This window comes from Ipomoea triloba, chromosome 15 (assembly GCF_003576645.1).
Source record: "Ipomoea triloba cultivar NCNSP0323 chromosome 15, ASM357664v1".
Lineage (NCBI taxonomy): Eukaryota > Viridiplantae > Streptophyta > Magnoliopsida > Solanales > Convolvulaceae > Ipomoea > Ipomoea triloba.
This window is the reverse complement of record NC_044930.1, coordinates 153,959-173,046: the sequence shown is the minus strand read 5'-3', so window position 1 is coordinate 173,046 and position 19,088 is coordinate 153,959. Positions and strand designations below refer to the sequence as shown.

General features: G+C 35.4%; 3 protein-coding genes and 1 long non-coding RNA gene across 5 annotated transcripts; 1 reads left to right on the top strand and 3 right to left on the bottom strand.

The window, feature by feature from the left end:
- Positions 1-1,409: 1,409 nt before the first annotated feature.
- Positions 1,410-3,319, bottom strand: LOC116006733 (high affinity nitrate transporter 2.4-like). Its single transcript, XM_031247223.1, has 3 exons — positions 2,486-3,319; positions 2,275-2,390; positions 1,410-2,155 (listed from the first exon to the last, which is right to left on the bottom strand). The coding sequence occupies exons 1-3, from the start codon at positions 3,317-3,319 to the stop codon at positions 1,501-1,503; spliced, it is 1,605 nt and encodes a 534-aa protein (XP_031103083.1). The 3' UTR covers positions 1,410-1,500.
- A 4,978-nt stretch (positions 3,320-8,297) lies between these two features.
- LOC116007463 lies at positions 8,298-9,031 on the top strand. Its single transcript, XR_004095255.1, has 2 exons — positions 8,298-8,647; positions 8,821-9,031. It is a non-coding gene; the product is annotated as an uncharacterized LOC116007463 (long non-coding RNA).
- A 60-nt stretch (positions 9,032-9,091) lies between these two features.
- LOC116007462 (RNA polymerase sigma factor sigF, chloroplastic) lies at positions 9,092-12,402 on the bottom strand. 2 transcript variants are annotated; one of them, XM_031248136.1, is made up of 9 exons: positions 12,161-12,402; positions 11,831-11,937; positions 11,557-11,687; positions 11,198-11,410; positions 10,844-11,096; positions 10,515-10,745; positions 10,244-10,384; positions 9,923-10,123; positions 9,092-9,776 (listed from the first exon to the last, which is right to left on the bottom strand). In XM_031248136.1, the coding sequence occupies exons 1-9, from the start codon at positions 12,246-12,248 to the stop codon at positions 9,489-9,491; spliced, it is 1,653 nt and encodes a 550-aa protein (XP_031103996.1). In that variant the 5' UTR covers positions 12,249-12,402; the 3' UTR covers positions 9,092-9,488. The 2 variants fall into 2 exon arrangements, with proteins under 2 accessions (XP_031103996.1, XP_031103997.1); XM_031248137.1 differs by having other exon boundaries at positions 9,489-9,776; positions 11,831-11,913.
- Positions 12,403-13,339: 937 nt separating this feature from the next.
- LOC116007634 (OVARIAN TUMOR DOMAIN-containing deubiquitinating enzyme 12-like) lies at positions 13,340-17,914 on the bottom strand. Its single transcript, XM_031248353.1, has 12 exons — positions 17,750-17,914; positions 17,563-17,600; positions 16,290-16,895; positions 16,053-16,207; positions 15,578-15,651; positions 14,947-15,001; positions 14,488-14,562; positions 14,278-14,351; positions 14,129-14,177; positions 13,857-13,941; positions 13,703-13,759; positions 13,340-13,574 (listed from the first exon to the last, which is right to left on the bottom strand). Exons 3-12 carry the CDS (start codon positions 16,666-16,668, stop codon positions 13,513-13,515), a joined length of 1,065 nt encoding a protein of 354 aa, XP_031104213.1. The 5' UTR covers positions 16,669-16,895; positions 17,563-17,600; positions 17,750-17,914; the 3' UTR covers positions 13,340-13,512.
- Between the last annotated feature and the right edge of the window lie 1,174 nt (positions 17,915-19,088).

The following is a 19,088-nucleotide window of genomic DNA, read 5'->3' as shown; positions in this document are numbered from 1 at the left end:
TACCTCATTATATATATATATATATATATGTATATATATATCAATGGTCGTTCCTCTCACGCCAGCAAACCAGCATGGCTATGCAACGCCGGAGAATGTAAAACTTGGCCCGCTGCTTCTTTGCCAGATGACTGCACTTCTCTCCGAACGAGCGCCGGCAATCCCCCTGCGGGTTCTTCCCGTTACAACGCCTCCCATCGCCGCCGTTCTCTTCGTCGCATGCCATGTACAGGCAATTATATATATGTATATATGCAGAATATATATGTGTAGTGTATTATATTGTTGTTTGTTTCAGTGGAGAATTGAAGAAGAATTGCAGGGAGAACAAATTAAGCCAAGCAAGGTAGAGCCTAGAGGAAGAGAGGTGGTGGGCACTTTATTTATATTGGTGCTCAGACTTTTTTTTTTTTTTTTTCTCTAGCAATTATTAAGTAGCTAGATTCGACTATTTTTGTTTNACTTTTTTTTTTTTTTTTTCTCTAGCAATTATTAAGTAGCTAGATTCGACTATTTTTGTTTTTACCATTGTAAAACCAAAATTACTGAGATAATTTTGGTACGTAGTACAACAATATAATATATAATATAAAAGCAGCTAGCTCCGGCACATGAGTTCATGATATGGCTTGTTAAAAAGATAAAGGGGGGTGGAGTTAACTTTTCCCGATTATGTTGACCTGCTAAGTTCATACTTTGAAAAAGTAGTTTACATTACATAATATTATATTAAAAATCAAATGCTCTTTATTTCATATCATAATATTAATTAATTAGTTAATTATAAAAAGTTTATTATCAATCATAACCTATATAATATTAGTGATCGTGATCATATCGCCAATAACTAATAAAACGTCATATTAAAATTTAAAATATTGTTTTTAAAACTATTAAAATTTAAAATATAAAATCTTATGTAATATCATAAAATATACTCATAAATCTAAACTATTGATCTAGTAGATCTAACGATGGAAAATAAACAAAAATTTGTAATATTTATGAAAATGACTGGTTCATTTTTTAATTTTTCATATATTCAATCTTGCAGATTAATGGTTTGTTGCACATAATCCTAAACATAAATGTCCACAAACTATTTCTGCAGGGAAGATTATGACCACATCATCTCCAGTTCTCCACCACTACTACTACCACTATTACCACCATCACCACCACCAGGTACAATATAATGTCCATATATACGAACCCAGGCCAAATTGTAAACAAAGGTTATTTGATTTCCTTTTGATATGAATGAATTATTACTAGCCCTGTTTACAACATATATATATATATATATATATATATATATATATATATATATATATATATATATATATATATATATATATATATATTACATGGCCGCCGGAAACGTTAATATTAATAATGATGTAGTCCGATCCGTATAGTAGTAGTATTCAAGTGAATCATTCGCGGCCTAGCTTTAGTTATATTAATTTAATTTGCATGGATCGGAGAGATATAGTACGTCTACGCCGGCGGAGGCGGCGATGCAGAAGAAGCGACCCGCCGGCCTCTCTCCGACTGGCTGTTCTCGGCGAACTTGAGGCTGCCATGGTGCAATCCTCGGGACTTCTCCTCCTCGTCCCACTCCAAACCGTAGTAATACACTTCATTATATTTACTAACATTTTTAGAAGGCGGCAACAGCATGCTTCCCCATTGCGGAAAATGCACCAACGCCGTCGGAAGTGTACAAACCACGATCATAATCCCCATATACGATAACCCCGTCGCGGTTGAATAGCTTGAGTGAGTGAAAAACAGAAGCTGAGTGAGTCCCGACCCGAAGTTCCCTCCGGCCCCAGTTAGGCCGGAGATGACGCCGAGTGATCGCCGGGAAATGAAAGGGATGATGCCGAAAGTGGCCCCGCACGCAGCCTGAGCGCCGATGGAGAAGAGGATCATGGTGAGGATGGATATGGGGAGACTGTTGGCTCGGCCCAGGCATATGCAGAAGACCCCGCCTAGGGTCTGGAGGATCCATAGGTTCCACAGGCGGCCCCTCATGCCGAACCGCCGTGCCGCTATGTCGGACATTAGTCCGCCCCATGGTCTCGCAACTATGTTGGCCATCCCAAATGTCGCCGCTATTGTGCCGGCCGTATGAAGCTTCAGATCAAACCTACCTTCCAAGTTCCACAATATATATATATATATATGTATATATATTTAAGTTGAACCAAATATTATTCTATCAAATTAAAATCAATTTTCACCATACCATATTGTATATGTACGTACCTGTCGAAAAAGTATTCCGCAATAACATTATCTGTTGTTAATTCCACACCTAAAGACATCCCATAAAGAAGAACAAAAATCCATGTTCTGTAGTTGGTCACAGCATACCACAACACCTGGTTAATTCAGTTCACAGAAATTGACCAAAATTGTCATTTTGCTTGTGACCAAAATTAGTATTTGCTCTTGTTTAATTAGTTAATTGGTTTACCTTTGAAAATTTATCTTTAGGAGCGTCACCTTTCTTTTGTAGCATATCTAGATTGCCGTCGGGTAAATCTTGACCAAAAACCAAAACGAAAATCCCCATCGTAACATGCAACCACCCCGGGATAAAAAACGCGATACGCCACGCCGTGAAAGGGGTGGCTCCGGCACGGCGGATCACCTCGTATAACAGTGGCATAAGCAGCTGAGTAACTCCGCCTCCCATATTTCCCCAGCCCGCCGCGGTGCCATTCACCATCCCAATGATCTTTCCGTTGAACATGGTACTCATCCAGTACTGGCACGACACGAACGTTGCCAACGAAAAACCGATCATGAACCTGACCGCCACGTAGCCGCCGGCAGATGACACCAACGGCATGCAAAACACGGTGGGAGTGGACAGCATTAGCAAGAAAGCGCAGCCGTAACGCGGCCCTAGCAAGTCACACACCGCGCCCATCACTAGCCTAGAGAAAATGCTGCCGGAAACTGAGGCTATACTCGCGTTTCCGATGTCGGATTTCTTCAAGTTGAGGTTGTCGCGGATGATTGGAACGAGAGGGGCGGCGGCGAACGTGGAGATGAAACACGTGAAGAAGGATATCCAAGAAAGATGGAAAGTTCTCATGTGCGGATTCGCAAACGAGAAGATCTTAAAAGACTTGGCTTTGTGTTCTGAGTCAACGGGCAATGAAAACTTCGCACTAGTGTCTGTGGGGACCGACGGGTCTTCGCCCACGGAGAAGGCGAAGGTCTGTTCTTTTCCGGTGACGCCATGCATGGAGCTTCCTGCATCTGCTGCTGATGGAGAGTTTGAATCTTCCATCCCAGCCATGCCTAAACTTTGGGTATTTTAATTTTCGTGTTTCTCTCAATTAATTGCTCATGGTGGATTATTTATAGATACTTAGATACATACCAATTATATGAAATATTAATAAGAATGGACACGCGAATTGAAATATTATTTTATATTTAAACTCAAAATCCATCATCTCACTTGTACAAATGTACAATCCAATTGGTGAAATGAAAGTCATTTGTGCCACATATTTTACTGCGCACATTCTAGTAGAAATTTATACAAAGTTGAATTACACTGATTATTTATTATTTATTTTGTTTTTGTTTATTTGTTTGTATCCATTTCAAGTGTTAGAATAAATTAATGGACCCCCTTTTCACCCTTTCGCGTGCTCTAAAAGGTTTTTACTAATAATCTAAGGTGTTTATTGAAAATTTGTCTTCTTTTACTTAAATTTATCCTCATAGCTGCATGCACCTTTGCCGAATGGGAATTATATTGAAGCTAGCAGAGGGTAGGCAATAATATAAGAACAATTATCAAAATTGTTTCTTTACCACATTTTCATCTTCGTATATATTAAAATAGTATATAACTTTACTATTTATTTGATGCGTCTTTTAGATAATATTAAACGTCAACAATTTGTACTTTAAAAAAAAAAACGAATTAATAAAGATAATTGCCCCTAATTCATAGTGACATTGATGGTACATACCATAGCTATTTGGTTCTTGACTTTGGGTGGCTTCTATTGGGCTTGAGGCCTTCTCCGCTTGATTATGTGCATACTGATTTTTGATTTAATAAATTGATATGTTTTGAGAAAAAAATTATTCTTGTTGCAAAAAAAATAATAATATAATTAAAGTCACGTTAAATAGTAACGAAAATGATAATTGGCATGTAGCTTAATAATTTTATTTTAATCCATGGCAGATAAGTAAAAATAATGTTTGGTTCATCATGTAACATTATGACATAGAGTTGTAGCCCACTAGCCTGCATTTGGTTGTTGGTATTACAGAATATATCAACTACTTGAGTTGGAGTTGATCGATGTATAATTTTAGAGGATCGGATTTCAGCGGCATATTCCATCCACATGCAAGGAGCTTAGCCTATGATCCACAACATATACCAAATTAAAGCTAGCGTTGATGAAATTAAAGCTTTTGTATTTTCCCAATAGGAATTAAGGCGTTACAACTTAAAAGGTTGTCTTACGTTTATATATTTGGAGTTGTAAAAATTCTTTGTGGGCAATGTACATCTTCTCAGCTTTTGGCCCAATCCAAATCATGCACAAGTGTAAACCAAATTCCATCTCGTAAGATATATGGACTAATACTTGTCTCCACAAAACTTGTTATGTCCCTTCATATAAAATATTTTGTCTAGTGGTCTAGTGGCACCCGGTGTCCTGGTTTACACTCCCACATGGATGATGAGAGTAGGTTCGAGCCATGGATGATGGGAGTGGGTTCGAGCCTCAGTGGAGGTGACTGGGTAGGAGTGGGTTCGAGCCTTAGTGGAGGTGACTGTTGACTCTTTGTACTTCAGTAGGTTGAGAAAGTAACTATGAACAAATACTACAGAGTCAGTAGTACTCAAAAAAAAATTGTCCTTTTATCTACTAATCTACTAAATATAATAAGAGCCAATAAAATTAAATCCGAATAAAAAAATATTTGTGTAATTGTTTATTTAAATGAATGGTTCATATTATTTTTGTTTTAGTATTTTTTTTTACCATTTTTCTTACTTTATTCTTTATTATTATTATTATTATTATTATTATTATTATTGTTCCTCTTAATATCTCCGCATTCTGTCAGTGTAAACTTTAGTAACAAAATATTCCGTTAATTATTTATTATGATTCTTAATTTATTGATTTACATATATATATATATATAAGAAAGATCTTAGGTTCAAATGATTAAATCCATCTCAATCACGGCTAGCATAGCGTCATAATAACGTGTTATAATTTTGACTTACTTTAGCTCAAGTCTATCAATATGGTTGTACGATAACGCATTGATTGTACGTATGAAGAATAATATTGCAAAATGGAATAAAAGAGCAAAGAGAAAAGTATAACACAAAATAAAAAATAAAAAATTGTGGGATGGGTTTTGTGGTCAAAGTGTATTTATCTTGGGTAGGTTGTACGTAGGGTTTGATATGTAAACCTTAAATATTTCCAATAAACGAGGTATCGCACTATATCGCGTATGGAAGGTATATTCTGCAGGCTACGTAGCTGTGTAAGCGGCGTGGTCCACTCCACACTGTATTCCGATATTCTCTCGATGTGTCGTCTCTCTCTTTCTCTCTGCCTACATGCTCATAAGCTCAGATCTGTGGCACTACATAACTCCACCACTGCTGCTTATATTAGCTTCTCTTTCTCCATCTCTCATCCTCACCTTTGCTAGCTCAACTCCCACAAGTTTCCCTTTAAATTTTCTTCCATCTCCTTTTATCTGATTCCTTAATTCATCCCAAACAAGTTAAAAGCTGATTGATCGCAGATTCTATTACATGAATAAAGTAGGGAGATGGGTGTACATCGTACAAGTTAAAAGCTGATGAAGGTTGACTTATTCTTATTATTTTTAGGTTATCAGCTTTCCATGATTCAACTACTTTACCCATCAAAAATTTTATTTGTACTATGCAAATTGTTATTTACATCACTCTTTAATAGGTTTATCAGCTTTATAAATAATGTAAATAGGACAATTTACTATTTACACCATGTTCATTAAATTAATTAAAGTTAGTCAAATATTACATTTTTAATTATTTATTATTTATTAAAATAAAATCCTTCGCCTTCTTATGTAAGAAAGCATCCGAGTGGATCACCTTCTTATGCTATATTTTAATGTACACTAAAAACAATTAATTTTATCATCATTGTTTTCTTTATAGACAAAACATACAATATTAACAAGTCTTATAGCTAGTATGTTAACACAATGCATCAGCCAATTATTTACTTTTTTTTTTTTTTTTTGAAGTAGCCAATTATTTACTATTATTTCGTTTATAGCGTTAGAAATTGGAATACAATATTATATTATTTTATAATTAAATAAATATAAAAGGTGGTTTAATTTGTATGAAACGAAGAGGCGTGCAGGGTGAAATAGTGTAACGGATGTGGACGTATGCACTTTTCATTCATTTTTATGAGGTCAGAGAGATACAATTGGACAGAATGAAGACTTTACATAGGGATCCAATCCTTATCCATTCCAGTATTAATACTATTATTATGAGTATTAGTATCTGTGTGCTGTGCTATCAATTAATTTTAATTTTCTCCGATCCCCACTGAGATGAACCCGAACCAAGCTGCAGCCCCAGGTATTTATCTGTGTGCTGTGCTATATATCAATTAATTTATAGTCTTTGATTGTAGATAGTTAGCTAGCTTACTTATCAGTCACCCTAAGCCCATCAAGTTAAGCATGGATGCAGAGTGTTCCCGGACGAGCATCAGAATAAAGATCGAATCGCCGACATCGGAGTTCCGGGTGGAGATGAAGGAACACGATAAGGTTAAGGATCTGGTGAAGATTATAAAACAGGCATGGGGGAGTGAATACATGACTCTCCATTGCAACTCGGCGGCTCAGATGAACAGCGATAGCCCCTTGACTGCTTACAATCTCAGAGATGGATCTGTGGTTAAAGTCAGGGTGTTCGCTGATGCTCCTAATTAATTAGCTTCATTTTCATTTCTCTCGCTCTCCCCTTATCTGTATGTATGTACTTTTTCTTTTTTTTTTTTCCAATCGAGTGTCAGGACAAGGTCTTAGTGTATGTATGTACCTTAATTATATTGTATGCATATTGAGGTTTTTTTTTTTTTGGGAGAAATAAAGCTAAGGGTTGTTCTGCTCTGTATTTCATCTGATCTTGATCCAACTTTTAAAAGTGATTGATCTGACAGTGTTCTCCGTTTCATTCGCCTCCCACGCAGCGGTTAGTTGACCCTTCATATCAGTTTTGGCACCTTGGGAAACTTGTAAATCAAAGTTTAGGCATCATGCATCAATCTTTCTTTTTTTTTAAAAAAAACATGAAAATATAAATGCCCTAAAAACGTAACAATTTACATTCATTTGATAAGTTTGTCCTTACAGACTTAAAAAGTATGAGTGCATTTATTTGTATTGAATCTGTAAGGCCAAACATGAAAATATAAATACCCTAATTAGTCATTGTCTAAGTAATGGCGTTATTGATTGAATCATATACTCCGTATTTCATTTATCTTCATAATCTTATTGCAAATTGGGCCCAATTTGTATTGTATTACACTTAATCATTAAAAAACCCATTAAATATATCTATCAAATAATGGCACATCCATATCAATTGATTACTTCAAAATCTTTCTAATAATTTTCATTTCTACTATTTCCCTTCTTTAATTAAAAAATGCAATGAACATATAATGTATGACAACAACTAATAAAGAATGATTAAAGTCTCAATATAATAACACCAAATATATATAATAAAAAAAATTAAAAACATAATCTTCTCAAAATTATATTGAATAAAAGAAATGGATCAAGAAGTAATAAGTTTATGTTTTTTTGGCGTTTTTGATATTGATTTATCCTCAAATTGGGTAGTTGGGGTTTGAGTGGCAGTTGGAGGCCTATCCCAGACTCCCTCCACACAATTAAACACAAATTAAACATGGAAGTCCAAATGAAAAACGTTAAAATGGATGGATATTCAGCCCTAGCTAGCCGTCGTTGTGTGGTCCACCTACAATATAATGTACTGTGGGCATGCATGCATGCATATGCAGTTGGGACTTGGGAGTTAGTTAGCACTCCCCAATCCCCATTCAACAGTCAACACCGCCCGCCCACTTTCTGTGTATATATATTATAAGCCCGGAAAGACATATATATATATATATATATATATATATATATATATATATACACGATATGATATGATGGTGAACATGAACCACGGAATGTTCGCCAAACAATCAATTCAAGTATATATGGTTTCTTTAATTTAATTTGTTGACTCCTACGTTGTCGTTAGGTGTATATGCTGCTGAAGAGGATACGATGATAGTAAAGGTTAGATCGCCGACGTCGGAGATGTACCCGGAGGTGAAAGAAACAGATAAGGTGAGAGATTTGGCGAAGATTATAGAACAGGCATGGGGCAATGATCCCATGATTCTTCGCCATAACGGTGTGGAAATGCAGAGTGATCAGCCACTGTCTGTTTACATTTTACAATGTCAGAGATGGCTCCGTCGTCAAAGTTTCTGTTCTTGCTGAACCTCCTCATTATCCTCAACCCGTAAGTAGTATTCCATTCTCAACCTTTCTATTTTTACAGACATGTTTTTTGAGGATTATTTGTATTATAGTAATTAAGTTAACATATATATATGTGATATGTTGACTGGTTTCATGTATTATAGTAAGTTAACATATATATGTTGACTGGTTTCATTTCTTCATTGGGTGCAGAAATATTTGAATAAAACACAAGATGGATCACTGCCGGAAACCAGCACCGCCGGTAGCAGTGTGGGCTGTTATAATGTCATACTTCACCTTCTTAATATTATATCACGATCTTGTTCGTTCTGACCTTTAATAAAAGTACTGTTCACTATAGTATATATATATATTGTTGTAAGCTTGCATGCCCATATATATACATATGTCACATTTCTTCTGCCAAGTATTTTAATACTGTTTGTTATTGAAACATATGGATCGGAGCTTTACAACACCATAATGAAAGTATTGACTCTTTATAGAAGTTGAAGTACTACATAATTTGGATATTGTAAACTTGAATTCAGCTTTAATTTGTAAGCTAAGCTGGTAAATACAAAAGAGAAAGTGCAGAAAGGATAGGATGTTACATAATATATGGAATGATGCTAGAAAATTCACAGAAGAAGAAGAAGATAGGAGACAATTCAAGAGGGCAGGGTGGATCATGGCAACCACCATTCCTTGTTAACCTTACCAACAAAAGAATTGGAGGAGAAAGAGACACGACACTTGGTATATATTTACATTAATATCCAATATATTCTTGCATTTGTCTCTGTCAGCCATAAATTGCGGGTTTTAATTTGTTGTTTGAAAGAGACTGGGATTGTAGATTCAAGAATACATCACCTCTAAATGAGCATCTCCCTGTAAGCATCCAGGCCATGGTCGCTGAGATTCTGCTTCAGCTTGTATAATGCTCGGCTCTGTATTTGTCGAATTCTCTCTTTTGTGAGCCCAAAATCATCACAAATCTCTGACAGAGACCGCGTCTGTCCATCTTCCATGCCATATCTTAGTCGGATTACTTTCCTCTCCTTGGGACTCAGAACTTTCAGGAGGCCACGCACATGTTGCCTCATAACTCGCTTTGATACACTCGATTCAGTGGCTTCGATTGAATTGTCAGCTGTAATTTCCTGAAATTATATTAAAGTAAAACAAATATTCACTCTTCATTAAGCTAAGGATGAAAAACACACAAGATATTCCACTTACTGCCTAATTCAACAGAGGCACATCTGATTTAAGTTTGTAAGGAAAAGAGTCCCACAAGAAAACAGACCTGATATGTAGTACGATCATCTGCCCATACAGGCTGTTGAAGTGAAACAGGCATTCTTGCGGTAAATAGTAATCTCTCCATCTTCTCAACAGTAATTCCAGCATGTCTAGCGACTTCCTCTTTGCTTGGCTGGTGGTTACCCTCTTCAATGCATGATTTTCTAGCTTCTATCACCTTAGAAAGGAGGGCATATATGCTCACCTGCAACATTAATTTATTGAGGTCAGCTTCATAAGCTACTAAAACCTGAAAAGAAACAAATCTCTGGCAGTGAGCTTAATGTTGAACACTAAAACATTAATGACTTTCAAAGGGCCATACAGGTAAACGGACTGCCCTAGAATGTTGAAATATGGCCTTCTTGATTGCTTGTCTTATCCACCAGTATGCATAAGTAGCAAACCGGCAACCAACTTGAGGCTTGAATTTCTCAACACTCTTCATAAGTCCCAAACTTCCCTCCTGTAAAAGTTAACCAATACAGCAGCAGGAATGTGAATAACTTCACCAGTTCTCAGTTCAGACAAATCATCCTATTCTATTTAGTATATATAGCAATCGTGCCACCATTGAGATATAGATATTCTTGTACCTGTAACATATCCTGAAAGCTCAGGCCACGCCCTTGATATTGCTTAGCAATATGAACTACCATTCGTAAATTAGCATTGATAAGCTTCTCCCGACTGCTGTTGCCAAAATGAAGTTTTGATTGTAACGCTAGCTGGCTGAGGCCCACAGCTTTAGCCCACTCGACAAGTGTTGGTTCACGAGCAAACTCCCTCTGAAACCGAACTTTTACTTCTTCTAATTTCACTAGATCCTGGTATATCAATGAGTAATAATCAGAAATTCTGTTTTGCATTATAAATTGAAAAACACATTGCTCCTATAGGAATCAAAGTTGGAATAGTATGAAACCTGTATATTCAGAATCAATTCAGACTCTTGTTTTGCGGTTAAAAGTTGTTTTGTTTCTGGACCCCATAAGAATAGCCGAAGAGGATCATTTTGATCAAATGTTCCAGTCACTTTTCTCTGAACATCTGGCTTCTTAAAATGATGAATATCCGGAGCTTTAACTTTTGGCTTCACTCCTCTCCTTTTAGATCGTCTCTCGAGTAGACGTGTTGACCTGATAATCTTTTCTTCCTCCGTAGGATCATTGGTCAAGCTAGGGAAAAAAAAAATCCAAAATGAGGTTTTGGTGTGAAGTTTGTAATACAAATTTAGATGCAGAAACAATTACAATAATGTAGTTCATCAGGAACTGACATTGGTTGGGGAGATTCATCAAAGAAAGATCCTAACAACTTGGAGTCTTCAGCTAGCGACATTGCTTCTCTTGAAGCCAACAAAGCTTCTTGTGCAAGGGCAACCACACTGCATGGTTCAACATTAATTAAATCCACTGCCTTACTGGGTAAGGGTAAGGACTTTGTAGTCATATATGCAGATACTTCTCCCTTTGCAAGCAAGGATGGAAATCTGACAATAACCACGACGAAAAAAACAGCTCAGAAAGTTAGGAAAAATTCCATACTATAAAGAAAACTCAATTAATGTTTTCAATTCATGCCTCACAGTAAATTCACTGATAACAAAAAGTTTGAAGCCAGTACAGTTAATCTTACAGATAGCATATACCGGGCAATCGAAGCAGCCTCTCTTGTGCATCCTTAATGTATTCCTCAGAAAAATTAGTGTGATCCTCCTCCTCAAAAACTGAGCTAGCAGCTTCCCTTTGCATTCTATCCAGAGTTTCCTTCAGCAGAAAAACCAATCCTCATATTAAGTCATTGTTATATACTTGCACTTGGATAAATGCATTGAGCTGAATTGAATGCAAAAGCATAAGACTATAGGAAATTTTGATTCTTAAAACTAGCCAAGGGCACTCAGTCTCACCAAGGATGTGTGCTCTTCCTTCGCAAAACGCAATGAAAGCCGAGAATTGATGCGTGTTGAGGGGGCAGAAGCAAGTGCAGGAGCTATTTGTTCATGAAGCATCAAAACTGCAAAGCGATTATTACATTTGAATAAAGAGAAATTTGCAAGCTAAAGCCTAAAGGAGTGGTAAGAAAGTATAAATGTTTGCAATAAAATGCAATGCCTTACACCAAACAAACACTTATACTGTGCTTATTTCACTACTCAAATACACATGTATATATACTCATTCATCAAAATAAAATAAAATTAAAAAAAAAAAAAGCATTGGAATTGAGTAAAATTTACCTGAAGAAGAAGAAGAAGAACAGTTTCTAATGTTGGCCTTGTGAGGAAATGGTGATGGCGAAGAAAACAAGCGCCTTCCAGCCTCCATTGATATCTATATATTCTATCTCTGGAACTGATATCTTCTGCTTCTTCAACTTTTTCCTTGTTTCTTCTCATGTAGCAGCGTCAGCATGAGTGCCGATCGAAGCAGAAATGGAGATAACTGATAAGAGAGTTTGGGGCAATTGATATTTGCCTCAGAATTGATAAACCTCTGATGTTTTTCTCAACGGATGAGGTTTTATCTTGTATTTACTATTATGCCCCGGGTGGCCGGGTATCTCAATTTGTTTGTGGGCCCAATTTATAATGGGCCTCCAATAACCCAGAAACTCCAATGAGCCAACAAAAGCCTATTTTACAAGCCCGGCAAGGTTCAGTTTGAATAACTTTGTTTAGACGATAACGATTTAGCTTTTTTTTTAATACAATTGACCATATTACATTGTAGTATCTGTTCATCTATATTTCTCTCAATTTGTTGAAGGCTCGAACTCATGACTTTTCATTTGAGGGAGGCCACTACATGTCATTTGAGCACAAGGTGCTTGGCGATAACAATTTAGCTTAATTGCTTAAATAAATGAAAAATAATACAAGATATGAAGTTATGAACCTGAAAACTCGGAAGGGAAAAACTCATTTTAGAGCAAACCAAGTCAAATGGTTTCACATCTATACTGTTTAGATTAGAAATCATTAATAGAGATTATTTATCTTGATCAAAAAGACAAAGTCAAATAGAAAGAAATGAGACGATCAATTGACTAGACAAATTTTTAAAGTTCAATTTAGACAGTTGCCGCGTTTCTTCTTATCATTTTATAAATTAGATCTCAAATAGAATTAATCAAATTTGATATTGCTATTCTTACCTAATCTTATTTGGTTTGGACGATTTAATTTGGTCCAGATGTTGCACGTATCCTGCACTGTGACTGCACGTAAACCAAATATTACATATGCTATTTAGTATTGTAAAATACCCGAATGTTACACATGCCCTGCACGTGACCAAATATACATTTCAATCCCATATATTATTATCTTTTCTGATTCGAAGCATGCATGCATGGCATGCCATGGATAAAAAACGATAATAGAAGAAGCTAGAGGGAGAGAAAGACTTCAATTCTATTTGCAAAAATCAAATATAAATTTAATTGGTTGATATTGTTAAATTAACTATTAAAAAAATAAAACAACAACATACATCTTCATGTTGCACCACAAACTAACTGTACAACATAAGCCAATCAAGTGCAACAACAAATACTATGGGAAGCTAAGAATCAACTACGATACCTAGCCTACCTACCCGGATTCTTTCTTCCCAAGCTCCACCTTTTCTTCCCCTTCACCTTAACATCATCTGCAGTATTAGACCGGGCAGATAGTTAGATACACATGCATAAAGCAAAACAACATAATATAATAATAATAATCCAGGACAAGACAAATTAAAGCTAAGCTGAATGAAACAAATTAAAATAATGTTACCTCCTTGAAGAACAATGGAGTTGTAATGCACTTCTGCCCAGAAACTCAGGTACACCTCTGCGTACACACACAAGGTCACGAGTTATTAATAACTTAATTGTCCTATACTTAACACTTGTCTAATAATGGACATCATATCAAAGGAGTCGCGTACTTCTTTTTGACTTCTCCGTCTTTGGAATAATCTCGATGTACCAGGAGTCCTTGAATGATGTTACGATGAGAATCTTTACACCATACTGCACAATATTTCTAATACATGCATAACCAAGTGTACGCAAACTTAACACTGGCAATTTAACATGCATAAATAAAAATATGAAATGTGTGCATGCACAGTGCGGGGAAAAACCTTTTTTTTTTTTTTCTAAAACATTAAACTAAAAGCCCAAAATGAACTATATATATATATAATATCTCACATACCAAGTCTGCAGCAGCCTGCAATGTCACATGATCACCCCACTCCCCATCCCTGGATTAATAAATATAAATACAAGGTTAAGAGAAGCACCATATATAATAAAAGCAATATGACAATATAATGAGATCAAGGCAAAGCAACTGAATAGTACCTCGCCATCATCTCCAAATACTCATCATAATCCATGGCTATGTACTCCTTGTACATCTCCGGATTATTTTTAAGCTGATGAAATTGAAAATTATATTATATGTGAGAACATACAAATAGGCGTTCAAGAAATTAAAACACATAAAAATAACTGAAATATTCAAGCAAACTATAACTAAAGAAAACGCATGCACTATACTACAATGATCACCTGATTAACAACTCGTTTTCTGATGTCTCTATGATGTTCTGGTGTTTGATAGAACTGGTCTGATAAAGCACGGAACTGGAAGATAATAAAAGTGAAGACAAATGGTTATTATTTGGAAAAGTAAATAATGTTGGGACTACATAATCTCAAACTTGCTGCACCACTGCACCAAAATACAACATATTGTCAAATTTGAAACAATACATGCATACATGTTACTTCATGAACCAGCATAATATAATGATGCTTTGTGTTATCAAGCAAGCATGTTTTCTTAATATTGTTTATATTTTTGTATGGCTGCACCCTGTTTAATTTGGCAGAAAGAGATCAGGTTTCCCTAAACTTAGAAAATGCCATTTCACTTTCAGTATAGCAGAATACAGATATGCATGAGTCACAACATGAAAAGTGCTCAGCCATGAAATGGAATGATAAGGTGAGTAAGAGATAGATAACCTGACAGTTTCCATCCCCTTCAACTTCGCGCTCAACAAAGCCACTAAGCCGCAATCTGAAACCAGATCAAAGCACTACTAAATACTACATGCAAAGAGTAGGAAGAAGATGAAAAATGAAATTCCATCCAGCTATGGGATGTTGTGAAAAATTCACCACCCTGGAACTAAACAAATAAGTTCAGAACATGATGAACCAAAATGAAGAAGAAGAAGTAAAATGGATAATGCCCAGTGATGTAAATATACCAAGATTTTAAATGACTAACAGAGCTTCTAAATGATAAATGCAAAACAAAAGCAAATTCCAAGATAGAAAGGGTTGCAAGTCATCTGTTGTCTCTCAAAGATATAATTTGTGATTTATACTCTGTAGGAATGGATAGCTTCAAATTTCTTAAATAGAAACAGAAAAAGAAGTTTATCTGTCACCCCTCACACACACAAATTATAAAAACAAGTTCAGAAAGTTGTGTATTCATCAATTACAAAGCTCTAGTTTCTTCATCTTTAGAAGGCAATACAAGTCTCCCAATAAAAACATAATGAGAAAAAACGATTAAAAGAGGTTGTATTCCATAAATTTGTTCATGAAGCAACAACCATATATATCTCTTTATTAAACCAACTACCTATTTAGAAGCGTTTCATGATCAGACATTGCATCATCAACTGGAGGTATATCTCTATTTGTTTGAGGAGTTTGCTGCATGAAAACAATAAAACAATAAATTTCATTTAAATTTTCTATTGAAAAAATTGTAATAACACTGTCCTAAGCACGTGAAATTTCTATTTTAAAGCTTCTAGATTTGGCAAGTGCACAGGACTATCCAACAAAGCATCTTGCAGGATTATAAACAATAAAACAAATCATTTAGGCAAGGAAAGTATCTCCTATGTTGCTGTCACTGTCAAAAAAAAAAAAAGATCAACACCTACAAATCTGTCATTAACAACCAAAACCTTCACAGGGGCAAAATCACGACTGTTGCACTGACTATGCACAGACTAATTTCATGATAGGGAAAAAGCATCCTAAGATACACTTTTTTTTTTCTATTGCAAAATATTCAACATATAATCAGGCAGAAAAAGTATACTTACAGGGACTGCATTCATTTCATTTTGTTGTCTATCATTTTCACCGTCAATCTCTGGTTGATTTGTTATTTCTATCCCATGATTTTGTTCTTCCTCATCATAATTTCTATCTCCAGTACTAGAGCAACAGCCAATATCTTCCAGAACACCAATATTGCCTGAGAATTTTGTAAAGATCTTCATAACCATAATGTAAGGATACACAAAAAGCATAAGACAAGACATACAAAAAGAAAGTACCGGCATAATAATTCTCTGGTGGAATATGCCAAGGTTGGACACCAAAGGAGGGCTGAGAATACTCTATATGTGGCCAAGGTTGGACATTGGCGAAGGACTGGGGATACTCCCCTGTATGCCATTCAGAAGCTCCTGTAATTGATAACCTTGACATACCTTCTTGAAGAGTATGGGAAATGTCCTCATCATTATTGGTGTTGCTATACACTGCAGTATGGGAAATGTCCTCATAATTATTGGTGTTGCTATACACTGTACCATCAGTATACGGTGGTTGACAATAGGTTGCGCCAAGCTCACTACTTTGTCCATAGTTATAACTAAACAAGGCATCCACATCAAAAAAACTAGCTGCAGAATCTGATTCTGATTCACCCATTTTTACCTCTTTAAGTAACTTTCTAACTCAAGATGTATCCTAACTCCCAAAGCACTTAATTAATTAATAATGTTAACTTAATTAATAATGTTAACTTCTCACAAAGAAACAAGTATAGATTAATGGGTTAGGAAATGCAGCTTGCTAAAGAATCCAGCATGCTGTAATAAGACTGCTTCCTTGGATGCATGGAGTAGGCTAGCTTTCCACCTGAGCTTTCCTGAAACCTAGAAACCACAATTTAGAAGTAAGGTGAAATATTTTAGATGCAGAATGCAGAAATCAAGGATGAACATATGCTCCAGAAAAATGCCTACAAAATTAAGTAAGCTTTGATCAACTAGTAAGTTGGAACCCCTCACTGGGAACTTAATTAACCAGAAGTAGTAGTCCCCATTGTTGTTTCTTAAAGATTTAAAGATATTTTAAAATCTAGACACTTGTAAATTTCTGTATATGTCAGCACGCCAATTCCAAACCCACAACCATTTTCAGAAATATCTAAATCACATGATTAGGCCTGGCCTTAAGAAAGCTTCAATGCACACTTACCCAATTCATTCACAACTCATCAATGTTTACCAACTGATTCCAAATCTAGAGAAAACGAACTGCTAAGCTGCCTCCACACTTATATTCATTTTCACATTCACATTAAAAGGTGCTACACACACACACACACAACTCGTTCTTGCATGATGATCTTCTCCATTTTACTATCCTGAACTCATCTTTTCCAGCAGTTTACCAAAAAAGTTTCAAACTTTAGTATTATTTATACGATATATATTTTATCAAAAGATTTTTTGAGAGATTATTCAACACCCACACACGCTATATGTTAAAAACCAAAAACAGAAGCACCAATACAAGCTAAGTCAGCAGTCTAATTACCGGAAAAATGGAAAATTAAAGACAGCAGCCCGGAGTATCTGTGAAACAAACATGAAACAATTCTAAATCAGCTCGTCTGAATCGGGGAAAGAAGAGAACACAAAAGCATAATCGAAATCGAGCAGAAAAGCAATAGGAAAGTCGGTTTATATGCAAAAACCGGTGCTAAAGATGAATTTAAACAAACCTTCAGTAGAATTCCGCAGAGTGAATATGCATATGTGTATCTCCGAAATGTGATTTGGGTATATGAGTGTGTTCACGACGCAGAATTACGTAGAGTTTGAAAGAGTTGCGAAAAGAAACGGAAAAGAGAATGATCGTCAGTGGGGAGAAAAGAGGTTGAGTTTGAAACGCCCTTTATATACCGTTCGGGTTTGGCTGCGGCCTGCGGCTACAAGTGTCTGCCTTCTTTTTTCAACTTGTCGTGCACAACAGATTTATATGATATAATAACAATTTATATATGAAGTGACATCTTATTATTAAATACTTACATTAAAATTATAATGCATTATATACATTGTTACATAAAATAATAAATTATTTCACTTCTTAATTTTCAAAATCTGGTTCCCTTATAATGACGTGTAGTCAATTTGTCTTTTATTTAGTGCGAACTCGTACTAATATTAAATACTTATATTAAAATTATAATGCATTATATATATTGTTACAGAAAATTATAAATTATTTCACTTCTTAATTTGCAAAATCTGGTTCCCTTATAATGACGCGCAGTCAATTTGTCGTTTATTTAGTGTGGACTCGTACTAATCCAGCCATATTCCGTGTATTCCGTATGTATTTCTCTTGAGTCTTGATGTGAATGCTATTTATTATTACTCATCTAAAAGAGTTATAAAAAGAGTATTTTCCTTACAAATAAAAAAGAAGAAGAGTATTTTGAAATAAAATTTACGGAGTATCAATAAAGACACATTCATACAAAAAGATGAATACTACCTCTTATATATATATATATATATATATATATATATATATATATATATATTTGGGTGAATGGAAAATAAATGAGTGCAAGATGACAAGAAGAGTTGGTTGTTTAGTCTTCTGCGGTCACGTTAAAGATGTGAACTTTAGTCAGTAATTATTCGAAACACAGTTGGATGTATGTCATCATGACATAAGCATGTTAGTTAGTAGGTTTCTTCTCGATTAAGACTTTACAGAGTAGAAAGAGAATATATGCAGTCACGCTAAAGATGTGAGCTTAGTGTGAACGTTACGTAAGCACGTTGGTAGGTTCCTTCTCGATTAAGACTTTTGCAGAGAAGAAAGTATATGTAGTCATGCTGAAGATGTGAGCTTAGCTCGTGATTATTAAAAATATAATTAGATGTATTTCATCATTACGTAAGTACGTCAATAGATTCCTTTTCGTTTAAGTTTTTGCGTAACAAAAGTTGATATCTTAGTCACGCTGAAGAGATGTGTTTGGTGAGTAATAATTACAAATACAGTTAGATGGATGTCATCATTACAAATAGTACTACATATGCATA

What these genes read in the sequence shown, in the direction of transcription:
- LOC116007634 (XM_031248353.1), bottom strand. Translation starts at nt 16,668, where the DNA reads ATGGGTGAATCAGAATCAGATTCTGCAGCTAGTTTTTTTGATGTGGAT. An exon ending in TATTTGGAGATGATGGCGAG is followed by an intron (nt 14,178 to 14,277) that starts GTACTATTCAGT and finishes TTATTAATCCAG; the next exon opens with GGATGGGGAGTGGGGTGATC. An exon ending in TGCAGGCTGCTGCAGACTTG is followed by an intron (nt 13,942 to 14,128) that starts GTATGTGAGATA and finishes AATATTGTGCAG; the next exon opens with TATGGTGTAAAGATTCTCAT.
- LOC116007462 (XM_031248136.1), bottom strand. Translation starts at nt 12,248, where the DNA reads ATGGAGGCTGGAAGGCGCTTGTTTTCTTCGCCATCACCATTTCCTCAC. An exon ending in TTGCCCGGTATATGCTATCT is followed by an intron (nt 11,411 to 11,556) that starts GTAAGATTAACT and finishes GGTTATTGTCAG; the next exon opens with ATTTCCATCCTTGCTTGCAA. An exon ending in ATGATCGTACTACATATCAG is followed by an intron (nt 9,777 to 9,922) that starts GTCTGTTTTCTT and finishes ATATAATTTCAG; the next exon opens with GAAATTACAGCTGACAATTC.
- LOC116006733 (XM_031247223.1), bottom strand. Translation starts at nt 3,319, where the DNA reads ATGGCTGGGATGGAAGATTCAAACTCTCCATCAGCAGCAGATGCAGGA. An exon ending in CTAAAGATAAATTTTCAAAG is followed by an intron (nt 2,391 to 2,485) that starts GTAAACCAATTA and finishes TGAATTAACCAG; the next exon opens with GTGTTGTGGTATGCTGTGAC. An exon ending in GCGGAATACTTTTTCGACAG is followed by an intron (nt 2,156 to 2,274) that starts GTACGTACATAT and finishes CTTGGAAGGTAG; the next exon opens with GTTTGATCTGAAGCTTCATA.